This window comes from Anolis sagrei, chromosome 2, assembly GCF_037176765.1.
Source record: "Anolis sagrei isolate rAnoSag1 chromosome 2, rAnoSag1.mat, whole genome shotgun sequence".
Classification (NCBI taxonomy): Eukaryota; Metazoa; Chordata; class Lepidosauria; order Squamata; family Dactyloidae; genus Anolis; species Anolis sagrei.
In genome coordinates this window covers 24,658,889-24,685,146 of record NC_090022.1, presented here as the reverse complement: position 1 = coordinate 24,685,146, position 26,258 = coordinate 24,658,889, and the positions used below count along the sequence as shown (strand labels likewise).

Sequence of the window (26,258 nt, the reverse complement as noted above, 5' to 3'; positions counted from 1 at the left end):
TCACACAACAAAAAAAACAACAACATATTGTGAATTTGTAATAGTATTGCTGCTAGCATTTCTAAACACAGCCTGGATAAAACAAGCAAACCAGAAACATCTAGCTTGCTCTGGCACAGATCCTTCTGCATCTATACAACTTTCCTATACATCTAAATGTAAATAAAATCTTTTTCAATTATCTTCGATGCATACTTACCCCATTCTGTTCCCAGTTCTGATGGCAGAGTATCTAAAAAGAAGAAGGTAGGGGCACATTTCAAAAAAGAATCAAAACTATCCAACTTCTGCATGGCACTTCCTCTGAGTCTCCTTCTACAGCGCCCTATATCCCAGGATTTAGTCCCAGATTATCTGCTTTAAATTGGATTATATGAGACTTGATAATCTGGGATAAGAATATAATCTGGGATTGGGTCCTGGGATATAATTACAGTGTGGAAGGAGCCAGAATCTCTGATCTACATGAGACAAGCTAATTACCAGTCAAGAAAAAGTAGGGATTGAGTTTTTAACTTTCTTTTGGACTACAATTCCCAGAAACTCACACTAAGTTGTTGTAGGTTTTTTGGGATATATGGCTATGTTCTAGAAACATTATCTCCTGACGTTTTGCCTGCATCTATGGCAAGCATCCTCAGAGGTTGTGAGGTCTATGATGCTTGTCATAGATGCAGGAGAAACGTCAGGAGGGAATGCTTCTAGAATATGGCCATATAGCCTGAGCAATCTACAAAACCCAGTGATACCAGCTATGAAAGCCTTCAACAATACAACTCACGCTAAATTGCCACTGGAGGAATCTGTGGGAAAATAACTTCTTTCAGGAAAGTGTTTCCCCCCAATAATTGCTCTGCCTTTGAGGAGTTCAGGATTGAAGGTCTCTTTCCTTTATAATAAAAAGGCACTCCTTGTGAAAACTGCCATCTGAAGAAAATTCCCGCTTTCTTCAGCATATGTACCAGAGGTGCAAATATATTCCTTTTCTTATACAGCTTCACTGATATTTCTTTAACCATCAAGATTCTGCTTCCTGCCACTGTAACTGGTGTTTCATATTGCTTTTGGAGTATCAAATCGACTGTAGGATGCAGTCTCTTGGTACTTTTTTCACTCTTGCGTACGTTATATTGACTCTGCACGCTGTTGGAATAGTTGCGTAGACCGCATTTGTCTCCTTCGCTCCAATGAGAACTGCTATTAGGGTTACCAGATAAGATTTCAAATCTCCTCTTTCCACATTTCCAGCAAGCCTCTAATTCTGATTGTATTTTCATTGGCCTTCAGCTCCATCAAGTCCATTTTATTGAAGACCTCTTCCTGAACTTCCTCCAAATGTGAAATTTTATCTGAGTTTTTGTCTGCTCTTTTCCTCACAGACTTACAATCCACATCAATTTTGGATACTTTGGATTCCATCCAATCCTGGCATCCTAAGGTTAAATATCCTCTTCCATTGATTTAATTTCATCTTTCAAAAGATCCAGGCCAGCTTTCAGCTCTTGAAACATAGCTCTTATTTCTAGAAGAACAGGGTTTGATGATGCGGTCGTAGGAAGGGGCTGGGTTTTCTTTTGCTTTTCATCAGGAAAGGCCGCCACAGCATAAGAAGTCATCAGTCCTTTGGAAGTATAATAAAGATTTTACTGAAGACCATGATCCAGAGGAGGTTCAGTAACAAAACAGAAGACAGCAGACTCTACAAGGGGGATGGCAAAGAAACAGAAGACAGCAGACCAGAAGAAAAGAACAGAAAATACAGGAGGAGACAGAAGTCGATGAAAAAGAGGAAGAAGAGGAAGAGCCGGAGAAAGGGACTCATTTGCGATTAGTGGTAGCATCATTTCAGTGGTGCCATTATTTAGGAACTCTTTGCCTTTCTTGGGCTGCGGGAGTGGGGAGGACAAGGGAGGAGATTATTTGGTTAATATCAGATAGAATGTGAAGCCCCCGGTGGTGCAGTGAGTTAAACCCCTGTGCCGGCAGGACTGAAGACCGACAGGTTGCAGGTTCGAATCTGGGGAGAGGTGGATGAGCTCCCTCTATCAGCTCCAGCTCCTCATATGGGGACATGAGAGAAGCCTCCCACAAGGATGATAAAAACATCAAATCATCCAGGCGTCCCCTGGGCAACGTCCTTGCAGACGGCCAATTCTCTCACAACAGAAGCGACTTGCAGTTTCTCAAGTCACTCCTGACACGACCAAACCAAAGATAGAATAAACATAATTTCATTTAATGCAAATGAGTTCAATAACTGTATTAAGATTTGACATGGAGACACTCACGATAATGTTTTAAGGCTTTGTACGGATTTTATATTTTTTTTATATCATATGCTATTGTTTTTAACAGAATTTCTTGATTATTTTTACTTGTTATAATTGTTGAGGCATCGAATTGTTACCAATTTGTGAACCACTCCAAGTCGCCTTTGGGCGGAGAGGGGCGGTATATAAATATAGTAAATAAATAAATGAACATTAAGAAAAAGAGGATTTTTCATTATTTGTATAAAGTTAAGACAAACATAACATGTATCAAGGAATCACATTTGTTGCACAAGGAGAAGCATATTGTAAAGCAAGAAAAATAGGTCAATTATTTACAACATGTAATTGCATGAAAACCAATGGAGTAGTGTTTTATATATAAATAAAATATAAGAACCGGAGAAAATTTATGAGGACCAAGAGGGAAGGGAACGTTTTTTGAATTGCTTTATGTATCTCCCTCCAATATTTTTGGGTTATTTCACAGCTCCACCACATGTGATGGAAAGTTCCTCTTTCTTTTTCGCATTTCCAAAACTTTTCATTTGTATTTTTATAACATTTTGAAAGTTTGTTCGGCATTATATACCACTGAAAAAACATTTTATACCAGTTTTCCTGAATATTATACGAATAAGTGAATTTTATTTTCCTTGTCCACATTTTTTCCCAATTATCCAAACTTATTGTGTGGCCAACGTTGGCCGCCCATTTTACCATGCAGTCCTTAACCCTCTCCTTTTCCATTTCCCATTCCAATATTTTTTTATAAATATTGGTAATAAGTTTATTTTGCAGATTTAATTATTTATGGATTTGACTAATATGTTCTCTAGGAATTTCTAGGTCCTCCAGCATGATTCTATGGCCAGCTTTTATTGTTCTGCACACTTTTCAAAGGCAGCCCCCGTAGAGTGCATTACAGTAATACAAATGGCTTGTATTTCTTTACTGAATTTATTTTTCCCCTTTCTCTTAAAGTGAGATCCAAATCACTTGCATCCATGTCCAGATCTGACTTCTCCAGAGCACCTGGGAGGCTGACTAGCAGCCTCCATCCTGTAACTTTTGATTTCAAGCATCACTTCTAATTTGACAAGCAGATTGACCATACCTTTGAGGTTCTTCACGATTTCTGTGAGAGCATTGTTCTTTTCAGAGAATTCATTTAGTCTCTTTTCGATTTTGCATGGCATTTCCTTAGGTGGTTCAAATGGGTCTCTATCAAACCTAGAAGGAGAACAATCATATCAATTTCTGATAATTTCACTGGATCCACTCTCTCCCTCCTGGCTTTTCGAAAAAAATTAAAATCATGGTTCTGGGACCAGGCCTTCAGACAGTAGATGAATGTAGCATTTTAGAGATATATTGACTCGAGTTTTGGTCATAGAAAAAAGAAGCCACTGTTGATTAAAATTCTGGAGACGGTGTCCTAGAATATATAGTGATACAGGGAAATCTGTTTCCACCAATAAACTGAAATATGAGAGTCTAATCTTTCCCTCTAGTAAAGCAATGTTTTTGGGTTGGAAAGATTTGTCATTTACAAGAAATGTTGCCCAGGGGACGCCCAACTGTATTTACTCAGTCTTCGAGGAGGCTCTTTCCGTATTTGCGTTAGATCAAACACTAACATTTAGGAAACACTGTATGAACACCAAGCACAAAGTAGCTGCACGCAATAATATCCTGTGGAAGCTTACTGGCAGCGCATGGGGTGCAGATCCAAAATTAGTAAGAACATCAGCCCTGGCCTTGTCTTACTCAGACAATATTCTGGACAGTTCTGAATAAATCCGGGACTAAGCCTGGTTTGTAGCAAATTATTTAGATAGTGGGTAAGGTTTTTTTTAGTTTTCAAAAGGATCTGGGGGCTGTGGGGAGGGGAGTGGGTGGGTGGGCGGGCCTCCGTAAGTTCTCTCAGGCTAGTCCTGAGAGAACATCTGGACACCCACCACAGAAAGCGTGCACTTTCTGGGGTGGGTGTGGACAGGCCCCCACAAAAATCCACGTTTTTAAATGTGGATTCTCCTGGAATAAAGGCCTGTCTGGATCCGGCCTCAGAAGTGGAGTGGGAAGATCAAAAGACAACCTGGCAAATTGGCACTACCTAGAATCATCCTCCACTTTGTGTGACTGTGGAGCAGAACAAACAACTCTGTATCTGTATGCTTGCCCACAATGCCCAGCCTCATGCACAGAGGAAGAATTGTTTAAAGCTACAGACAATGCAGTCGCTGTTGCCTGTTATTGGTCAAAAATTATTTAGCCGCTTGTGTTCCCTCCTTTTTATCCAGTTTTATACTAATTTATTTATGCAATGTTTTTGACACGAAATAAATAAATCTTTCCACCTTTTGGTAATTATCCCCGAGTCATGCTACCCAGCACCTTACAAACTTTGAGAAAAAGGTCAGAAGCTCCACAAGGTCAAAATCAGCTGAAATCAAGATCACAAGTGGTATCATTTACTTCCCGTTCTGTTATGGCTTTTAAAGGAAACTTAAATCCTTTCCCTCTTTTGAAAGGGAGACTGCTTTTGGGAGATTTTCAAGAAATAGGGAGGCTGGAGGGGGAAAGGGGGAAAGAAACCCACTCTGTTTTATAGCTGTTTTTAACCACTGGGTTTAAGCGTGTGGGGCATGAGATCCCGAGGATGGTGGAAAATGGGTGAGTTCTTGGTGGATGCCCACTTTTGTGTCAGATAGATCAATATTCTGATTTTATCCTGTATTTCTACCAGAAACCAGAAAAAGAAATCAAGGAAGTGACACCTCTGGTTGAGCAATGATGGAGGCACATACCTGCACAGTGTGCTTCTGATATCCTAGATAAGAGAAGAGAAAAGAAGAGAAGAGAAAAAGAAATATAACTGGGGAGAGAAAGACAGGAATAGTTCATCACAGTGAAAGGCTTCTCATTGTAGGCACTTTTACCTGAGATACAGAGAGACAGGCTTGGAAAGTACTGCCCATCTTTGAATTATAAATAATAGACAAGCCTTGGAATGAAAGTACGGTCTCACTGGGGCTAGGATCACAGAACTGCCATAAAAGTGAAAAACAGTAAATAAAAAAACTACCTTATTTTAAACCTGTTGATATTTTTGCATACAGCCAATACCCTTGTGAGTTTCATTTTGGTGGATTTGATTAAGCATGGATTTGATTTTAAATGTGTTGTTGTAGGTTTTTTGGGTTATATGGGCATGTTCTAGAAGCATTCTCTCCTGACATTTCGCCTGCATCATCAGAGGCTGTATGTGTGAAAGCTGGACACTAAAGAAAGTTAGCATGAAAATAACCAAGTAATCTGAAATGTGTTGTTTGAGATGAGTTATTAAAAATATCACAGACTGCCAGAAGTAAAGACAAATGACTCAGGAGGAAATCAAGCTTGAACTTTAGCCGAAAGGACTAACTAAAGAAACCTTATGTCAACAGGTTCGCTGTGAGTTTTCCAGGCTGTATGGAAGCATTCTCTCCTGACGTTTCATCCATATCTATAGCAGGCACCCTCAAAGGTTGAGGGGTGTGTTGGAAACTAGGCAAGTGAGGTTTATGTATCTGTGGAGATCCAGCGTGGGAGAAAGAAATCTTGTCTGCTTGAGGCAACTGTGAATGTTGCAGTTGGCCAGCTTTATTAGCATAGAATGGCCTTGTAGCTTCAAAGCCTGGCTGGTTGCTACCTGGGAGAATTCTTTGTTGGGAGGTGTTAGCTGGCCCTGATTGATTCTTGTCTGGAATTCCCCTGTTTTTGAGTGTTGCTCTTTATTCACTGTCCTGAATTTAGAGTTTTTTAAATATTGCTAGGCAGATTTTGTTCATTTTCATGGTTTCCTCCTGTCGGTTGCTTATGTCAACATATCTTCTTTCTCAAGGTTTCCCCCAAGAACCACCTGAACTCACCTGAAGGAATTCGCTATCTGGCTGCTCACACTTCTCTTCTACTTCATCGATCATCGCATTGAGAGAGAAAATCTCTTCGGAAAACTTGGCACTGTGTTCCTTCTGGCGCTTAACAATCTCCCTCTCCAGTTCGTTCAGCTGCCCCAGCAGAAGCTTTTCTTGCTGTTCCAGAAAGAGATGCATTTGCCCAAACTCAGACATAGCTTTCTGTCTTTCGCCTTCCGTTTGATTCTGTAATAGAAGATATAAAGGTAAGAAGTACATTTCTTAGGGCACTGAAAATAAAATACTTGGGATTCTGTGTAAGATGCCATCTTCCTAAATAAATACACATGGATAAGGATATTGGAATTTTTGTACTTCTATATACCATCTTTTTCTGAGCAGAAACCAAAGTGAACATAAGGGAAAATATAAATACATACAATTGACTCTGGTCCCATCTTCACTGCCATGTAATGCCATTTTATACTGCATTATATGGCAGTGTAGATTAAACTACTCCGCTAATTGGTAGCACTGGAAATACTGGGTAAATGTAATTTATGTTTGCTTAACAGTTACTATTAAAAATAGGCCTAACTAATACTATACCTCATAGTATACCATAGCATAAACTCTGTATTGATCTGATATTAATATTGAAATATACTAATTAAAAGCAAATAAACACAAATTTAACTTAATGCAACAAACTTTTACTGTATTATAAAAACAACCAAGGTCACAACAACACCTGTTATAAAACTCCAATATTCTGATGATAACGTAGCCTGTGTGTATTCAGAAGAAGACCTACAAGCCACTCTAGACACCTTTGCAGAAGCATACGAGAAGCTCAGCCTCTCATTAAACAGCGAGAAAACCAAAGTACTCTTCCAGCAGTCACCAACCAACCCATCTGCAATGCCACAAATACAGCTTAATGGTGCAACATTAGAAAATGTTGACTATTTCCGCTACCTTGGCAGCCACCTTTCCACAAAAGTCAACACTGACACTGAAAAACAACACCGCCTGAGCTCTGTGAGTACAGCATTTTTCTGAATGAAGCAGAGAGTGTTTGAGGACCGGGGCATCTGTAGAGAGGCCAAGGTGCTTGTTTATTTGTCCTCCCAACCCTGTGATATGCCTGCAAAATGTAGACTGGGTTGTTGTAGTTTTTTTCGGCTATATGGCCATGTCCTAGAGGCATTCTCTCCTGACGTTTCACCTGCATCTATGGCAAGCATCCTCAGAGGTTGTCCTTGCCTCACAACCTCAGAGGATGCTTGCCATAGATGCAGGTGAAACGTCAGAGAGAATGCCTCTAGAACATGGCCATATAGCCTGAAAAAACCTACAACAACCCAGTGATTCCGGCCATGAAAGCCTCCGACAATAAAATGTAGACTGTCTACAGACATCACACTCAACTCCAGGAATTATTCCATCAGTGCTGGCGCCAAAAAATCCTGCAAATTTCTTGGGAAGACAGACGGACAAATGCCAGTGTACTGGAAGAAGTAAAGACCATCAGCACTGAAGCAATACTCCTCCGCCATCAACTCTGCAGGATTGGCCACGTTGTCTGAATGCCCGATCACCATCTTCCAAAGCAGTTACTCTACTCCCAACTCAGGAACAGAAAATGTAAAGTTGGTGGACAGGAAAGGAGATTTAAAGATGGACTTAAAACTAACCTTAAAAACTGTGGCACTTTCCACCGAGAACTGGGAAGCCCTGACCCTTGAGCACTCTAACTGGAGGTCAGCTGCGACCAGCAGTGCTGCGGAATTTGAAGAGGCCAAGAGCCTCTTGGCTTGACATGCCAAGAGCAAGGCGCATCAAGCCAATGCTGACAGGGACTGCCTTCCACCTGGAATCCAATGCCCTCGCTGTGGAAGAACATGCCTACTGACCCACCGCCAAGACACTAGACTTGGAAGGCCATCATACTCTGACAACAAGGGATCGCCTAAATACAACACATTAAGTAAAAGTATTTCTCAATTTAATTGAGAGTCTACTATAGCCAACATTCTAGTTTCACACTAGCCACAAAAGGCAAAGTACATTTTATATTTAAAAGGTGATTGCTTCTTTCATATTTTTCAAAGCTTTTCATTCAAATGTCTTAATATAATTAGAAATCTTGGTGTGATTCATGTTGAAAGTAAAAAAATACAAGTAAGATACTGCAATGACCAACAGCAATCTGGTTATGTTGTATCACTGCATTCAGTACTGACCAGATATTCCTGGTGTGTAAGTTCTCCAGCCAAATTCAGCCCCAGGAGGGTCTCCCTCTCCTCCTTCAAACTCTGTAGCCGGGTCTGGATTTCTTTCTAAACAAAGAGAAACAAACTATATATATTTTTACTGCCATTAACTTCATTCCCCGCCCTCTAATTCAGCAAAAAAGTGGCATGGCACATAAAAATACAATGCCTCACCAAACTACACCTCTCCAGGATTCCATAGCATTGAGCCATGGCAGTCAAAGTGGTGTCAAACTGCATTCTACAGTGCAGATGGACCCTTATTCTCTAATCATTCATTACCATTCAGATAATAGGGTTAATTCTAACATTTCAGGATATTTGTGTTTAGCTTCTTGATGTTCTTTCCTGATCTCCAGTATCTCAGCTGAGCATCATGGAGCTGTGGTAGCACAATAGGTTAAACCCTCATGCTGGCTGAACTGCTGACCTGAAGGTCGGGGTTCGAATCCGCGGGGTGAGCCCTCCGTCTGGCAGCTCCAGCTTCCCATGCGGGGACATGAGTAAAGCCTGTCACAGGATGGTAACACATCCCGGCATCCCCTGGGCAGCGTCTATGCAGACGGCTAATTCTCTCACACCAGAAGCAACTTGCAGTTTCTCAAGTTGCTTCTGACACGATAAAAACAAAGCTGAGCATCACAAAGAGTGCCTATGACTCTGGTTCTAGTAATTCTTCCTGCAATGAGGGGGTGGAAAATTGAATGCGCTTTTCTTGTAGTTTCTTACTACATCAACAGTCTGGCACCTTCCAGACGTGGGAGATTTAAATCTCCTGATGTAGTAACTGCAAGACAGCAATGTTTCGTATCTTTCTGTCCTTTAGTGCAGAATGGAAAGGCAGTAGAACTGGATATACTTCTAGATCCCTGTGTGATTTCCTAGAATCATAGAGTTGGAAGAGACCTCATGGGCCATCCAGTCCAACCCTCTGCCAAGAAGCAGGAAAATCACATTCGATGCACCCCCGACAGATGGCCATCCAGCCTTTGCTTAAAATCCTCCAAAGAAGAAGCCTCCACAACACTCCATGGCACAGAGTTCCACTGTTGAACAGCTCTCACAGTTCCTAATGTTTAGATGGAAGCTCCTAGTCTCCAGGGTAGCAGAAAACAAGACTGCTCCCTCCACCCTATGACTTCCCCTCACATGTTTTATACATGGCTATCATGTCTCCTCTCAGCCTACTCTTCTGCAGGCTAAACATGCCCAGGTCTTTAAGCTGCTCCTCATAGGGCTTGTTCTCTAGACTCTTGCTCATTTGAGTTGCCCTCCTCTGGACACATTCCAGCTTGTCAATATCTACCTTCAATTGTGGTGCCCAGAATTGGACACAATATTCCAGATGTGGTCTAACCAAGGCAGAATAGAGGGGGAGCAGGACTTCCCTGGATCTAGACACTATACTCCTATTGATGCAGGCCAAAATCCCAGTGGCTTTTTTAGCCACCAAATGACATAGTTGGCTCATGTTCAACTTGTTGTCCATGAAAACTCCAAGATCTTTTTCACATGTACTGCTCTCGAGTCAGGCATCTCTCATTCTGCGTCTTTGCATTTCATTTTTTTCTGCCTAAGTGGAGCGTCTTGCATTTGTCCCTGTTGAAATTCATTTTGTCAGTTTTGGCCCATCATCCCTCTAATCTGTTATGATTGTTTTTTAATTCTATGTATTGTTGAAGGCTTTCATGGCCAGAATCATTGGGTTGTTGTGTGTTTTTCGGGCTGTATGGCCACATTCCAGAAGCCTTCTCTCCTGACATTTCGCCTCCATCTATGGCAGGCTTCTTCAGAGGTTGTGAGGCCCTCACAGGAGAAACATCAAGAGAGGAGGCTTCTGGAACATGGCCGTACAGCCCGGAAAACACACAACAACCCAAACTTTGAATTCTGTTTAGCTTCCTGCTGGCTGTTCTTTCCTGATCTCCAGTCTCTCAGCTTTGCATCACAAAAAGTGCCTATGACTTTGGTTGTAGTCATCCTTCCTGCAATGAGGGGGCGGAAAGTTGGATCTGCTTGTCTTGTAGTTTCTTACTAGAGTCTGACACCTTCCAGACGTGGGAGATTTAAATTTCCCGATGCAGTAACAGCAAGACAGCAGTATTTCCTATATTTCTGTCCTTTAGTGCAAAATGGAAAGGCAGTAGACCTGAATCTACTTCTAGATCTCTGTGTGAAATAATATTTTCACTGGATTGTGTTGGTTTTTTGGGCTATATGGCCATGTTCTAGAAGCATTCTCTTCTGACGTTTCGCCTGCATCTGTGGCAAGCACCGTCAGAGGTTGTGAGGTCTCTTGGAAACTAGGAAAACTGGGTTTATATATCAATGGAAAGTCCAGGGTGGGGGACAACAACAACAACAACAACAACAAAGGGTTGTTGTAGGTTTTTTCGGTCTATATGGTCATGTTCTAGAGCAGTGGTTCTCAACCTGGGGTCCCCAGATGTTTTTGGCCTTCAACTCCCAGAAATCCTAACAGCTGGTAAACTGGCTGGGATTTCTGGGAGTTGTAGGCCAAAAACATCTGGGGACCCCAGGTTGAGAACCACTGTTCTAGAGGCATTCTCTCCTGACGTTTCATCTGCATCTATGGCAAGCATCCTCAGAGGTAGTGAGATCAGACGTAAATGTCTGGTTGCTAATGACATGATAAATAAATAAAAAATATCTGTCCCTGATTGTTTCTTGTCTGGAGTTCCCCTGTTTTTTGCTGTTGTTCATTCACTGTCCTAATTTCAGAGTTTTTAATACTGGTAGCCAGATTTTGTTCATTCTCATGGTTTCTTCCTTTCTGTTGAAATTGTCCACATGCCTGTGGATTTCCTAGAACCCTAGAGTTGGAAGAGACCTCATGGGCCATCCAGTCCAACCCCCCCCCCCCCCCCCCGCCAAGAAACAGGAAAATTGCATTCAAAGCACCCCTGACAGATGGCCGTCCAGATTTCTGTGTAGCCTGACATGGTGGTTGTGGCTTCTATGTGTAGCCTGACATGGTGGTTGTTATAGTGGTCCAGCATTTCTGTGTCCTCTTTCTCCACAGATATAGAAACCCAATTTTCTAGCTTCCAACGGACCTCACCACCTCTGAGGATGCTTGCCATAGATGCAGGCGAAACGTCAGGAGAGAATGCTTCTAGGACATGGCCATAGAACCCCAAAAAATCTACAATAACCCAGTGATTTCGGCCATGAAAGCCATCAACAATACAATATTTTCACTCTCAGTATAGAGTGGGCCCTTGTTATCTGCTAGGGTTTGGCTCTAGGATAGGTCTGGGCCAACTTGGGCCCTCCAGGTGTTTTGGACTCCAACTCCCACCATTCCTAACAGCCTCAGGCCCCTTCCTTTTCCCCCTCCGCCGTAGCGGCGGAGGGGGAAAAGGAAGGGGCCTGAGGCTGTTAGGAATGGTGGGAGTTGGAGTCCAAAACACCTGGAGGGCCCAAGTTGGCCCTGGCCTGCTTTGGAGGGCTTGTGGAAGGATGCTGGGAGGTGCAGTGCCCTGCCTGGCGGACCTTATAGTCCTGGGAGGCCTCCTCGGCGGGGAAGACGGCGTGGGTGCGGTGGGCGCGGGACTCCCTGCAGATGCAGCAGATGAGCTGCTCCTCCTCCCCGCAGAAGAGCTTCAGCGCCTCCCGGTGCCTCTCGCACAGGCGGCCGCCCTCCCGCTCCCTCCGCCCGGCGCCCTCCCCGCCCGCGGCCGCGTCCAAGGCGTGGAGGCCGAGCCGCTTGGTGATCTCCACCACGTTGCCCAGCTCCCGGTTGGGCCTGAAGTTCCTCTGCAGGGCCACCTCCCGGCACTGCGGGCACGGGAAACTGAGGCTGCGCTCCTTCCAGCACTGGGCGATGCAGCTCCGGCAGAAGCTGTGCCCGCACGGGATGGAGACCGGCTCGCGGAAGTACTCCAGGCAGATGGAGCAAGTGGCCTCCTTCTGCAGGCTCTCCATCGGGTCCTCCATGGCCGCCGGACTCCGCCCTCTCCCCTCCCTTCTCTCTGCCCTCTCCTTCTCCTTCCCTCTCTGTTTCCTCCCTCCCTTCCTCTTTTCTCTCCTCCTCCTTTCCCTTCCCTCCCTCTCTCCCTGTTTCCTTCCCTCTCTTCGTCTCTTCGCCCTTTCTCCCCTTCCTTCCTTCCTCCTCTCTATCCTCTCTTCCTCTTCCTTTCCCTTCCCTCCTCTCCTCCTCTTCCTCCTTTTCCTTCCCTCCCTCTCTCCCTGTTTCCTTCCCTCTCTCCTTCTCTTCTCCTTTTCTCCCCTTCCTTCCTTCCTCCTCTCTATCCTCCCTTCCTCTCCCTGTTTCCTTCCCTTCTCTCCTTCCCGTCTCCCTCCTTTCTCCTCTCCCTTTGCCTTCCTTCCTCCCTCCTCTGTATCCTCTTCTCCTTTCCCTTCCCTCCTATCTTCTCCTCCTTTACCTTCCCTCTCTCTCCCTTTCCTTCTCTCTCTCCTTCTCTTCTCCCTTTCTCCCCTTCCTTCCTCCCTCCTCTCTATCCTCCCTTCCTCTTCCTTTCCCCTCCCTCACTCCCTCCTCTTCCTCCTTTCCCTTCCCTCCCTCTCTCCCTGTTTCCTTCCCTTCTCTCCTTCTCGTCTCCTTCCTTTCTCCTCTCCCTTTGCCTTCCTTCCTTCCTCTTCTCTATCCTCCCTTCTCCTTTCCCTTCCCTCCTATCTCCTCCTCCTCCTCCTCCCCCCCTTCCCTCTCTCTCTCCCTGTTTCCTTCCCTCTCTCCTTCTCTTCTCCCTTTCTCCCCTTCCTCCCTTCCTCCCTCCTCTCTACCTTTTCTTCCTCTTCCTTTCCTTTCCTTTCCCTTCCCTCCCTCCTCTTCTTCTCTTCCTCCTTTCCCTTCCCTCCCTCTCTCCCTGTTTCCTTCCCTTCTCTCCTTCTCGTCTCCTTCCTTTCTCCTCTCCCTTTGCCTTCCTTCCTTCCTCTTCTCTATCCTCCCTTCTCCTTTCCCTTCCCTCCTATCTCCTCCTCCTCCTCCTCCCCCCCTTCCCTCTCTCTCTCCCTGTTTCCTTCCCTCTCTCCTTCTCTTCTCCCTTTCTCCCCTTCCTCCCTTCCTCCCTCCTCTCTACCTTTTCTTCCTCTTCCTTTCCTTTCCTTTCCCTTCCCTCCCTCCTCTTCTTCTCTTCCTCCTTTCCCTTCCCTCCCTCTCTCCCTGTTTCCTTCCCTTCTCTCCTTCTCGTCTCCTTCCTTTCTCCTCTCCCTTTGCCTTCCTTCCTTCCTCTTCTCTATCCTCCCTTCTCCTTTCCCTTCCCTCCTCTCTATCTCCTCCTCCTCCTCCTCCCCCCCCCTTCCCTCTCTCTCTCTCCGTTTCCTTCCCTCTCTCCTTCTCTTCTCCCTTTCTCCCCTTCCTCCCTCCTCTCTACCTTTTCTTCCTCTTGCTTTCCTTTCCCTTCCCTCCCTCCTCTTCTTCTCTTCCTCCTTTCCCTTTCCTCCCTCTCTCTCTGTTTCCTTCCCTTCTCTCCTTCCCGTCTCCCTCCTTTTTCCTCTCCCTTCGCCTCCCTCCCTCCTTTGTCCTCTCTTCTTCTTTCCCTTCCCTCCCTCTCTCCTATCTTCTCCTCCTCCTCTCCCTTTCCTCACTCTCTCCCTCTTTCCTTCCCTCTTTCCTTCTCGTCTTCCTCCTTTCTCCCCTCACTTTGACTTTCTTCCTACCTCTTCTCTATCCTCTCTTCCTATTCCTTTTACTTCCCACCCTCCCTCCTCTCTATCCTTTCCTCTTCCTCCTTTCCCTTCCCTCCCTCTCCCGATGTTTCCTTTCCTCTCTCCTTTCCATCTCCTTCCTTTCTCCCCTCCCTCCTTCCTCGCTGTCTTCTCTTCCTTTCTCTTCCCTCCCTCCCTTCCTCTTATCTTCTCCTCCTTCTCCTTTCCCTTCCCTCCCTGTTTCCTTCTCTTTTCCTTCTCCCTCCTTTTTCCTCTCCTCTTTTTTCTTCTTTCCTTCCTTCCTTCCTACTTCCCTCCCTCCCTACCACCTCTCTGTCCTCTCCTCCTCCTTTCCCTTCCCACCCTCTTTCCCTATTTCCTTTCCTCTCTCCTTCCCTTCTCCTTCCTTTCTTCCTTGCCTTCTCCTTTTTCCTTCCTTTCTTCCTCCTCTCTGTCATCTCATCCTCCCTTTCCTTCTCCCACCCTCCTCTTTCCTGGTTCCTTCCTTCCCTCTATCCCTCCATTCTTTCCTAATTCCTTCCTTCTCTGCTTTCTTTCACCCCCACTCCTTTTTTTCCTTCCATCCCTTCTTCCTCCCTCCCTCCCTCTGTCTCTCTCTTCCTCCCAGGTCTCCCTCTTCTCGCTGCTGTTTCCTCCTCACTTCCCTTCTACCCTCTTTCCTGCTTCCTCCTCTCTCTCCTTCCATTCCCCCTCTTTTTCCCCCTCCCTTCTCCCTTTTCCTTCTTTTCTTCCTCCCTCCCTGCCATCTCCTCCTCCTCCCTTTCCTTCCTTTCTCCCTCCCTCCTCTCTTTACTGCTTCCTTCCTTCTCTTCCCTCCTCCTTTCCTGCTTCCTTCCTTCTGGAATTGTATGTTTGCCCTTTTTTGTTGGAAACCACCCGGAGTCCCTTTAGGGAGATAGGGCGGCATATAAATAAAGTTTTATTATTGTTGTTATTATTATTCTCTTTCCCTTCCACCCTCCCCCCTTCCTTCCTTTCTTGCTTTCTTCCTTCCCCCTCCCTCCTCTCATTCCTGCTTCCTTCCCTCTCTTCTTCCTTTCTAACCTCCATTCACTTTTTTCCTACCCTTCCCCCTTCCTTTCTCCCTCCTTCTCTTGCTCTGTTTTCTTCCTTCTCACCTTCCTTCCTCCTCTCTCTTTCCTCTTTACTGCTTCTTTCCCACTCTTCCTTTCTCCCTCTTTTTTCCTTCCCTCCTTTTCTCCCTCCCTTCTTCTCTGTTTTATTAATTCCAGCTCTTCCTCCCTTTATCCTTCCTTTCTTACCTTCTTTCTTCCCCCGCCTCTCTCCCTTCCATCTCTTTTTATCTGTCTCCCTTCCTTTCTTTTCAGCCCATCATCTTTCTCTCCCTTTTTGTTTCCTACTTCCTTCTATTCTTCCTTTCTCCCTCCTTTTTTCCTTCCTTCCCTCCTTTCTTTCTCCCGCCCTTCTTTGCTTTCTTCCTTGCCACCTTCCTTTACTTTCTTTCTCCCTCCCGTCTTCTTTGTTTTCTTTCTTATCACCTTCCTTCCTTTTTTCTTCCCTCCCTACTGTCTTTCTCCTTACCTCCCATCTCTCTCTTTTTATCTATCTGTCTCCTTTCTTTACTTTTCTGCCCACCTTCCTTCTCTCTTTCTCTTTTTCTACCTTCCTTCCATCCTTCCTTCTTTTTTCCTTTCTTCCCTCTTTCTCCCTCCTTCTCCCTCCTTTGCTTCCTTATTTCCTTCCCACCTCCCTCCCTCCCTTCTTTCTCCCTCCTTCTTTGCTTTCTTCCCACTTTCCTTCCTTTATTCTTCCCTCCTGTTTTTCTCCCTCCCTCCCATCTCTCTCTTCTTATGTCTCCCATCCTTCCTTTTCTACCCACCACTCCTTTGCAACTGGATGGTCAGGGAGCAGAGAGGATTGAGCTACAGTGCTCCCCCTGATGAAGGGGGAAAAAGTAACTTCTCTGTGTACTAGAATTTAAAAAAAAGCTGCGGATTTTCTCCCCACACTAAGGATGTGTCATTCTACACTGTAGTGTTCATGTTGATTTCCAACACTTTCCCTGCTGTGACTCAATGCTGTGGAGTCATGTGACATGTTGTTTTACATGTTCTTTAGCCATCCCTTCCAAACAATGCTGTCATTTATGTCCCAACTTTCTCCAAGCCCTCAAGGCAAATAAGTCAAGCAAAATAGCTAATGACACACATGAAGATTTGGCCCTCCAGATGTTTTGGACTCCAACTCCCACCATTCCTAACAGCCTCAGGCCCTTTCCTGAGGGGGAAAAGGAAAGGAGCCTGAGGCTGTTAGGAATGGTGGGAGTTGAAGCCCAAAACATCTGGAGGGCCCAAGCTTAAGCGGCTGAGGGGGAAAGGAAGGAGCCCAAGACTGTTAGGAATGGTGGGAGTTGAAGCCCAAAACATCTGGAGGTCACATGTTTGCTCATGCCTGATTTTAATGGTCTGACTTGCATCAGATTATGTCCTTCAATTCTGCATATAAGCAAACTTTGGGTGCATGTTGTCAGCGTTTAGCATAAGTAGCCCGCAGAATGACTCTAGCCCTTGTAAGTCTAAGGGTGATAAAGTAACTCATAAAAGAAAACACACGGGTCTTTTGCTTTAAGTAGAAAAGAAATGAAGTTGTATTCACTGCATACAAAACAAGACAGAAGAATTGCTCTCACCAAAACATAACATAAACAATATCTTCGGTGAGTTTTCCTCATCCAACGGCGATATGCAGACTTGTAACAAAAACAATATACAGTCTCCTTACTCAGTTGTCCGTAGAGTGACCTTGTCTTGCTGTTAACAATCTTTATCTTCAGGATGCTTGCAGAACTGCACCAAACAAAGGCTTTTCAGCTCAGAATGAGCTCTCAAGCAAAGCTTTAGAATCATAGAGTTGGAAGAGACTTCATGGGCCATCCAGTCCAACCCCTTGCCAAGAAACAGGAATATTGCATTCAAATCACCCTGACAGATGGCCATCCAGCCTGTTTAAAAGCTTCCAAAGAAGGAGCCTCCACCACACTCCGGTGCAGAAAGTTCCACTGCTGAACGGCTCTCACAGTCAGGAAGTTCTTCCTCATGTTCAGATGGAATCTCCTTTCTTGTAGAACACAATGCTCAAAAAACAAAACACACAGTGGCTTACTATATACATGAGATAACAGTACACTCAATTAACTAATCAATTAATTGTGTCAGCTGCAACAGAAACAGCCCTGATCCTTTCCAAAACTTAGGAAAAGTATGTTGCAAACTCTTAGTAGCAACAGATGTCCCCTGTAGAATTAATTTAGTTTGAGACCACTTCAAAGGCAATGGCTCAGTGTTATGGAATCCTGGGAGCTGTAGTTTGGTGCACTCCTGGGTAAACTAAAGACCTTGTAAAACTACATCTCTGAGAACTCCATAGCATTGATCCAGGACAGTTAAAGTAATCAGCTGCTTATTCAAGTTCAAATGCTGGACTTAATTTATGCTATAAGTGAACTTTGATTTAAATTCAGGCCAACTTCCTCCTTAGAGGAATCTGTTGTCTCCAAAACAAAGCTTGCTGCCAATGGGAGGGAGGAGAGAGAAGGAATGAGTCAAAACAAGTCCAGTCGGAAAGAGGAAAGCGAAAGTCAGCTTCAGCTTCCTCAGAAGAAGGAAAAATGGACACAAGCCTGCTTATAGAACAGCTGAGCAAAGAAGCCTCCTGCTCTCTCTGTTTGCAGTACTTCAAAGACCCGGTGGCCATACATTGTGGGCACAATTTCTGCCAAGCCTGCCTGGCTCAGTGCTGGGGGGAACTGGGGGACAATGTCTCTTGCCCATTTTGTGGGGAAAGCAGCCCGCGAAGGAACCCCACTGAAAACCATCACCTGGCAAAAATGGTAGAGATAATCAAATGCTTGAATCTGGATGGGCAAGAAGACGGCAGGAGGGTATGTGAGAGCCACCTGGAGCTCCTGAAGATCTTCTGCAAAGATGACAAAGTGCCCATCTGCCTGGTGTGCCAACTGTCCAAGGAGCACCGGCATCACACTGCGATCCCTATAGAAGAGGCTGCTCGGGAGTACAAGGTAACTTCTTTGGCAACATTGAACGTGTTAGTGTCCGTACTGTAGTATTAATACAGTTTGACCCCACTCCAGCTACCATGGCTCAGTGCTACGGAATAATGGGAGTTGCAGTTCTGTATGCCTTCTCTGCTGCTGCCACATCAAACTACAAATCCCAGGATTCTGTAACATTGAACCAGGGCAGTAGAAGTGGTGTCAAACCGCATTAATTCTACAGTGTAGATCAGTGTTTCTCAACCTTCCTAATGCTACAACCCCTTAATACATTCTTCATGTTGTGGGGACCCCCAACCATAGCATTATTTTAGTTGCTACTTCATAACTGTAATTTTGCTACTATTATGAATCATAATGTAAATATCTTATATTCAGGATGTATTTTCATTCACTGGACCAAATTTGGCACAAATACCCGATATGCCCAGATTTAATACTGGTGGGGTTGTGGGGAGATTGATTTTGTTATAGTTGTAGTTGCTAGGATTTATAGTTTGCCTACAATCAAAGAGCATTCTGAACTCCACCAACGATGGAATAGAACCAGACTTGGCACACAGAATTCCCATGACTAACAGAAAATACTGGAAAGGTTTGGTGGGCATTAACGTTGAGTTTTGGAGTTGTAGTTCACCTACACCCAGAGAGCATTGTAGACTCAAACAATGACAGATCTGGACCAAACTTGGAACAAATATTCAATATGCTCAAATGTGAACACTGATGAAGTTTGGGGAAAATAGACCTTGACCCAATTGCAAATCTCAGAAATCCATAGCATTGAGTTGTGGCTGTTAATATGGTGTCAAATTGCAATATTTCTGCAGAAACAGCCTTAATCAGCAAACAATTGGAACTGAAGCAACATTCAAAGAATGGGGGAATTCCAGACAAGAATTAATCAGGGCCAGCTAACACCTCCCAACAAAGGATCCCCCAGGCAGGAAGCATCCAGGCTTTGAAGCTGCAGGACCGTTAAATGCGAATCAAGGTGGCCAATTGCAACATTCATATTTGCTTCAAGCAGACAAGAGTTTTTTCTCCAACCCTGGACATTCCACAGATACTGTATATAAACTTCACTTGCCTAGTTTCCAACAGACCTCACAACTTCTGAGGATGCCTGCCATAGATGTCGGCAAAACATCAGGACAGAATGCTTCTGGAATATGGCCATACAGCCCGGAAAACTCACAGCAATCCAACTGAAGTACAGTCAGGTCACCAATATTATGGGTTTAATTTTTGCTTATTTGTTTATTCGCAGGATTTGATTAACACATTCTCTATAGGAAACAGATTTTGCACCACAGCTCTATGCCTTGGAAACTGACCATAGGTTTGTGCTGGAGGACCTAAAGATTCCAGGACAACATACTTCTCCTGGCATTTTTAGATCCTCCAGTACAATTAATTTTCTCCTACCTCTCCACACAAATGCGCTAAACTACAGTTCAATCATTTCTCTGTTCAAAAGGAAGAATTTCAAAAGGAGTTGAAAAGTTGGAAGCAAAAGAGAGACAAATTCCTCGCATTAAAAGTGGCCGAAGAGAAAAGAAGCTGGAAATCATTAGTAAGTCTGCAGTTTTTAATTAATACCTTTACATATTTAACAGAATCTAATGGGTTTTTAAGCCTATTCTTTCTTGGTGGGCAAAAAATCAATGGCCAGTCGCCGTCCCCCCACCTCACCCCACCTTGGCCCCCAAATACCCAATAATAGGGACTTTATTGGTTGGGTATCACCAATGACTTTAGAGAAACAGAGGGTCCATCTACACTGTAGAATTACTGTAGTTGGATACCACTTTTGTGACATGGCACAATACTATGGAATCATAGGGACTGTAGTTTTCACAAGGTCTTTTGCTGTGGTGGCGCAATGGGTTCAGCCGTTAATCTGCTGATCTAAAGTTTGGCAGTTTGAAGCCGCTGGTCAGGGTGAGCTCCTGCTGTTAGCCCTAGCTCCTGCTAACCTAGCAGTTCAAAAACATGCAAATAATGTGTGTAGATTCCAGTAGGGTGGCCTTTTGCAGCTGGCAGATGGTAATCTTGTCAGCGCTGATTGTGTTTAAGTGCAGGCCAAGGTCTTTAGGCACTGCACCCAGCATGCCAATCACACTTGACCACCTTGACTGATTTGTGCCAGAGTCTTTGCAGTTCGATCTTTAAATCCTCATATCGTGTCAGCTTTTCCAGTTGTTTCTATTCAATCCTGCTGTCCCCTGGGATTGCAACATTGACAATCCATACTTTGTTTTTTAACACGATTGTGAGGTCAGGAATGTTGTGCTCCAAAACTCTGTCTGTCTGAATCCGGAAGTCCCAGAGTAGCTTGACGTGTTCATTCTCTGTAATGTTTTCTGGCTTGTGATCCCACCAGTTCTTTGTCGCAAGCAGATGTTATTTGTGGCACAAGTTCCAATGAATCATCTGAGCAACGGTGTTATGCCTCTGCTTGTAGCCTGTTTGCGCGATCTTCTTGCAGCAGCTGAGGATGTGATCTATTGTTTCATCTGCTTCCTTGCAGAGTCTGCACTTGGGATCTGTGGTTGAATTTTCAATTCTGGCTTTGATGGCATTTGTTCTAATGGTGGCTTCCTCCTCCTCCTCCTCCTCCTCCTCTTCCTCCTCCTCCTCCTCTTCCTCTTCTTCCTCTTCTTCTTCCTCTTCTTCTTCTTCTTCCTCTTCTTCTTCCTCTTCTTCTTCTTCCTCCTCCTCCTCCTCTTCTTCTTCCTCTTCTTCTTCTTCTTTGCCAAAGATTGCTGCTGCTTCACTTAATTACAAATCCTAAGATTCCAGAACATTGAGCCATGGGAGTGAAGCTGACATCAAACTGCATTATTTCTGCAGTGAAGATGCACCCAGAGATTCTGCTCTTGCTTAGCTTTCTGTGTTTGCTCATATGGGCATGACACCTTGGGTGGCAGTCAGACATCGGGAAGGTTATTTTATTTACATGTCACTGTAAATGTCATGCAAAGTGGGTGTGATACTGCCACTAAGCTTTAGATGTGTTCCTCTGTACTTTGCTGTAAGTAACATGTACAAGAGCCCAGCCAGTGTCTTCCACAAACAAAATATCACCCACCACCCACCACCCAATTGATGTTGGAGCTCAGCCTGTGATTCCAGGACCAGGGTGCTTTGGATGTGGGGAGTGATGTCAATGAGTTGCAAGATGAGTTTCAAGATGGCAATGGTTTGGTCAGTGGTATTGATGCAGAGAATGACCAGGAGATCCCTGCTCAAAGTGTAGTTTCCCATGAGAATGTCCCTGAGGGGTGTGGGGATGATGGTGTGCTTTTTCAAATAACCTGGGCAACGGCGGGTACCCAAGCTAATACCTAATAAAATGGAAGGCCATAATCAATAAGGAACTGTATGACAGATGGACTGATTCAGTCAAGGAAGCCACAGCCCTGCATTTGCAAGAACTTAGAAGGATAGTTTATGATCTTTGGTATCATGATCATTTGTGGGATCACCATAAATAGAAGGTGACTTGACAGTAAATAAAAGCAAACACAAAGCTATGCCAGCCAGGCAGTCTGCCTTTCAAACAACAGAGTGTCATACCAATGATTATTCCTTGCCTTTTGCTTTAAATGGCAGGTTAAAGCACCAATATGAAAACAGATTTATTTATATAAAAAAATGGAAGTCATATATATAATAATAACACTTTATTTATATTCCTCAAAGGGTCTCAGGGTGGATCACAGTACATATACACATCAAACATTCAATGCCATTTTTGGACAGAAAAGACAGAGACATATAGAACAGAAAGGAGGTATGTTGTGTTGACGTCCAGCTTTTTTTTGCGCCTTGGTGGTTGTGCTCGAATCCAGCCACAGGGAGGTTCTGTTGCTCCAACCTATATGACGAAGAGCTGTCAGGACTTCTTCCTTCTGTTTGGTCACCAGGCATTTTCTGATCTTTTTCTTTATGGTGTTGTAAAATACCTCCCTTGCTTGCTTTTTTTAGCTGTACCTAATTTCTCTACTTACAACTCAAGCTGTTTTCAAACTGCTTAGGTAAATAGTGAGCTGGGCTGACAGTCAGGAGCTCATGCCGAACCAGGGCTTCGAACTGACAGCATTTCAGTTTGTACCTCTTATCATTGCCGGTGATTTACCAGTTCTTCTAAAGCCCATCATAAAGTCATGTCTGGGGATAACTTGCTACAAGCTCTGTTTTTATATTATGTCTGTCTTTCTTCTTAAGTCACAGCATTTGGACATATAAAGTTAGTATTCACTCAGTTTTACCTTTCAGCAACAGGGTGCATCCACAACTATACTTCAGCTGGGCTTTGTACCATTGAAATAAAACAGAATTACAGTTCTAATGTTATTGCTCCATGCTCCCTTTTCATAACCTTGTATATGTTGTTATATCTGAAATTAACTCAAAGGGGTTTTTGATCTCTGTTGTCCTGCATAATCCCCTCTTCTTAATCTGCCAATTACAGGAAAAATTAGAATTTGAAGGAAAGAAGATAATGTATGAATTTGAGCAGCTCCACCAGTTTCTAGAGGACCAAGAAGACCTCTTACTGGCCCGGCTAGAGCAACTAGAGAAGGATGTGAAAATGAAAAGGAATACCATCCTTTCCAGGCTCTCGGAGGAGATTTCCAACCTTAGTGGCCTCATATATGAGATGGAAGAGAAGAACAGGCAGCCAATGGATGAATTCCTCCAGGTCAGTAAACATAAGTCATTTCCTCTGGGGCATAAATGTTATCACAGCTAAACCAGAGCATGGGGAAAATATTATTTTTTAAATATGTTTAGCCTGCAGAAAATAAGATTGTCTGTATGAGTAGCTGAGATAGTAACTCCCTTTTCCGATTGTACCCAGACTTTGTTTCATGCACAAAATTATTACAAATACTTTATAAAATTACCTTCAAGATTTTTTTACAAGTAATTATGTTCAGGATTAGGAGCCCCCAGTGGTGCAGTGGGCTAAACTCTTGTGCCAGCAGGACTGCTGACCAAAGAGGTCAGCGGTTCAAATCCGGGGAGAGCGGGTTGAGCTCCTTTTGTCAGCTCCAGCTCCCCACACAGGGACATGAAAGAAGCCTCCCATAAGGATGGTAAAACATTAAAACATCTGGGTGTCCTATGGGCAACGTCCTTGCAGGCAGCCAATTCTCTCACACCAGAAGCGACTTGCAGTTTCTGAAGTCCCTCCTGACACACACACACAAAAACACCTTCAGGATATGTCTATAAGTTATGTTTTGTGTTTCTGTCTGGGTCCCATCTCCAAGATATCTCATTATGCCCATATTGCAAATACAGGTATTCCAAATCCAAAAAACCTTCAAAATTCAAAATATTGCTGGTCCCAAACATTTTAGATTTTCAACCTGTATTACGGAGTAAAACTCAAAGCTTAATTTTAGAAAAGTTAATATTTTTGAATTATTGTCATTCTCATGTCCCATTCTCTCTTCTGTCTATAGGATCTTAACAACATCAGCAGCAGGTATGTGAGCCCTCCATTTCCCTCTGTTTTTGAATGGTCTACACAGCAAAATAATCAGTTAAACACTTTTTTCATCTTCATGTTCCCACTGATGCAAGAGACATTACTCTTCCTAAAACATTTCAGGCTTACATTTATTTTTCATCAAAAATATATCTATTCCAGCCTGTATCTGAGAATCTAATTGCAGCATACAGTACGATCAATGGCTCCTTGGGTCGCTTTCAAGACAATGATTCTATTATTGTATTGTCGAAGGCTTTCATGGCTGGAATCACTAGGTTCTTGTGGGTTTTTTCAGGCTATAGAGCCATGTTCTAGAGGCATTTCTCCTGACGTTTCGCCTGCATCTATGGCAAGCATCCTCAGAGGTTGAGAAGGTCTGTTGGAAGTAGGAAAAATGGGTTTATATATCTGTGGAATGGCTGGGGTGGGGCAAGGAGCTCTTCCCTGCTGCAGTTAGGTGTGAATGTTTGGCTGATCACCTTCATTAGCATTTGAAGGCCTGCCTGAGTCTGGGAAAATCTGTTGCTGGGAGGTGTTAATCTGTGCCTGGTTTTTTCCTCTCTGTTGTTTAGCTGTTATAATTTTAGAGTTTTTTAATACTGGTAGCCAGATTTTGTTCACACTTAACTGCAGCAGGGAAGAGCTCCTTGCCCCACCCCAGCCATTCCACAGATATATAAACCCATTTTTCCTACTTCCAACAGACCTTCTCAACCTCTGAGGATGCTTGCCATAGATGCAGGCGAAACGTCAGGAGAAATGCCTCTAGAACATGGCTCTATAGCCTGAAAAAACCCACAAGAACCTAGATTCTATTGTTGTTGTTGTTAGCATCGTCAACAACAACAACAACAACAACAATCGTGCCATCACTGCTCAAACAGGGAGCTTTGAGGTGGTTGAACAGAAGCTCTCCAAAATTCTAGGTGCTCTTACTGCCTATTACAGGGAAAACCGGCTGATCCCTAATCCATCTAAAACACAGACATGTGCTTTTCACCTTAAGAACAGACAAGCATCCTGAGCTTTGAGGATTACCTGGGAAGGAATCCCACTGGAGCATTGCAGCACACCCAAATACCTGAGAGTTACCATGGACCATGCTCTGACCTACAAGAAGCACTGCCTGAACATCAAACAAAAAGTGGGTGCTAGAAACAACATCATACGAAAGCTGACTGGCACAATCTAGGGATCACAACCAGACACATTGAAGACATCTGCCCTTGCGCTATGCTACTCTGCTGCTGAGTATGCATGCCCAGTGTGGAACACATCTCACCACGCTAAAACAGTGCATGTGCCTCTTAATGAGACATGCCGCATTATCACGGGGTGTCTGCGCCCTACACCACTGGAGAAATTACACTGTTTAGCCGGTATTGCACCACCTGATATCCTCTGGGAAGTAGCAGTCAATAGTGAAAGGACTAAGGCAGTGACATCTCCGGCCCACCCCCTGTTTGGGTATCAGCCAGCATGTCAGCGACTTAAATCAAGAAATAGTTTTCTAAGATCTATAGAGACACTCACTGGAACACCCCAGCAAGCGAGAGTCCAAAAGTGGCAGGCTCAAACCCAGAACCTCAATCAATGGCTGATACCAAATGAGAGACTCCCTCCTGGGCACACATGGAAGGCGCTGAACAGACCGCGCTCTGGCACCACGAGATGCAGAGCCAACCTTAAGAAATGGGGCTACAAAGAGGAATCCACGACATGCGAGTGTGGAGAAGAGCAAACCACTGACCACTTGCTGCAATGCAATTTGAGCCCTGCTACATGCACAATGGAGGACCTTCTTATAGTAACACCAAGGGCACTCCAAGTGGCCAGCTACTGATTAAAGGACATTTAATCAACTACCAAGCTTGCAAACTTTGTGTTTTGTTTGTTTGTTTTTAATGCAATACAACTCTTTAGTTCGCTCCTGACACGATAAATAAATAAATAAATATTTGAGGATCCTCAGTCTGTTGGCGGAAAAGATCCTTATTCCTCTTCTCTCTTCCAGATGTGATAAGCAGAGACCCCAACATTTGGTGGAACGTTCTCCTGATCTGGAAATGAGACTGAAGAGCTTTTCTGAACAAAGCAGGCATCTAAAAAAGATGCTCAAAGACTTCAAAGGTATTAAGGAGTTAACATAAGGGGAATGTGTTTATGGGATTTTGAGAGACACTTTCCAGTAGTTTCTCTTATTGATCAAGAAAACGATTTTCCCTGCTAAAGCTTGGACTCCTTTCTTACAAGAGGTTTTCCATTTCTCAGCCTTGTTGCGAGGGTCTTTCCACTTTAGCTGACTTCTAGGAATAAACAAAAAGATGCTTTGGATGCTCTTGCCCCAAGACTGATTCTTTCCATTATTATAGTACTACGTATATTCCACTTTAATTCCTATGGCAATGTTATATGGAATTCTGGAATTTTCAGTGTAGATAAAGGTATTTAAAGGTTTCAGCCAAAGAGCTATTGGAGCCTTCCACACAGCCCTATTATTCCAGAATATCAAGGCAGAAAATCCCACAATATCTGTTTTGAACTGGGTTATCTGAGTCCACACTCAGAATATGTGGAATATTCTGCCTTGATATTCTGGGATATAGAGCTATGTGGAAG

General features: G+C 44.0%; 2 protein-coding genes across 2 annotated transcripts in view; one reads left to right on the top strand and one right to left on the bottom strand.

The window, feature by feature from the left end:
• Positions 1-12,450, bottom strand: part of LOC132765641 (uncharacterized) — a 29,980-nt gene extending 17,530 nt beyond the window's left edge. The window contains exons 1-6 of the mRNA XM_067464770.1: positions 11,962-12,450; positions 8,416-8,511; positions 6,185-6,415; positions 5,081-5,103; positions 3,388-3,503; positions 200-232 (exon numbers count right to left, since the gene is read on the bottom strand). Of these exons, the coding sequence (XP_067320871.1) occupies positions 200-232; positions 3,388-3,503; positions 5,081-5,103; positions 6,185-6,415; positions 8,416-8,511; positions 11,962-12,405 (943 nt within the window). The 5' untranslated portion in view covers positions 12,406-12,450. The remainder of the gene's footprint in view (positions 1-199; positions 233-3,387; positions 3,504-5,080; positions 5,104-6,184; positions 6,416-8,415; positions 8,512-11,961) is intronic.
• Positions 12,451-17,130: 4,680 nt separating this feature from the next.
• LOC132765124 (uncharacterized) overlaps positions 17,131-26,258 on the top strand; it is a 46,205-nt gene continuing 37,077 nt past the window's right edge. The window contains exons 1-5 of the mRNA XM_067464769.1: positions 17,131-18,136; positions 19,611-19,706; positions 22,611-22,841; positions 23,611-23,633; positions 25,654-25,769. Of these exons, the coding sequence (XP_067320870.1) occupies positions 17,726-18,136; positions 19,611-19,706; positions 22,611-22,841; positions 23,611-23,633; positions 25,654-25,769 (877 nt within the window). The 5' untranslated portion in view covers positions 17,131-17,725. The remainder of the gene's footprint in view (positions 18,137-19,610; positions 19,707-22,610; positions 22,842-23,610; positions 23,634-25,653; positions 25,770-26,258) is intronic.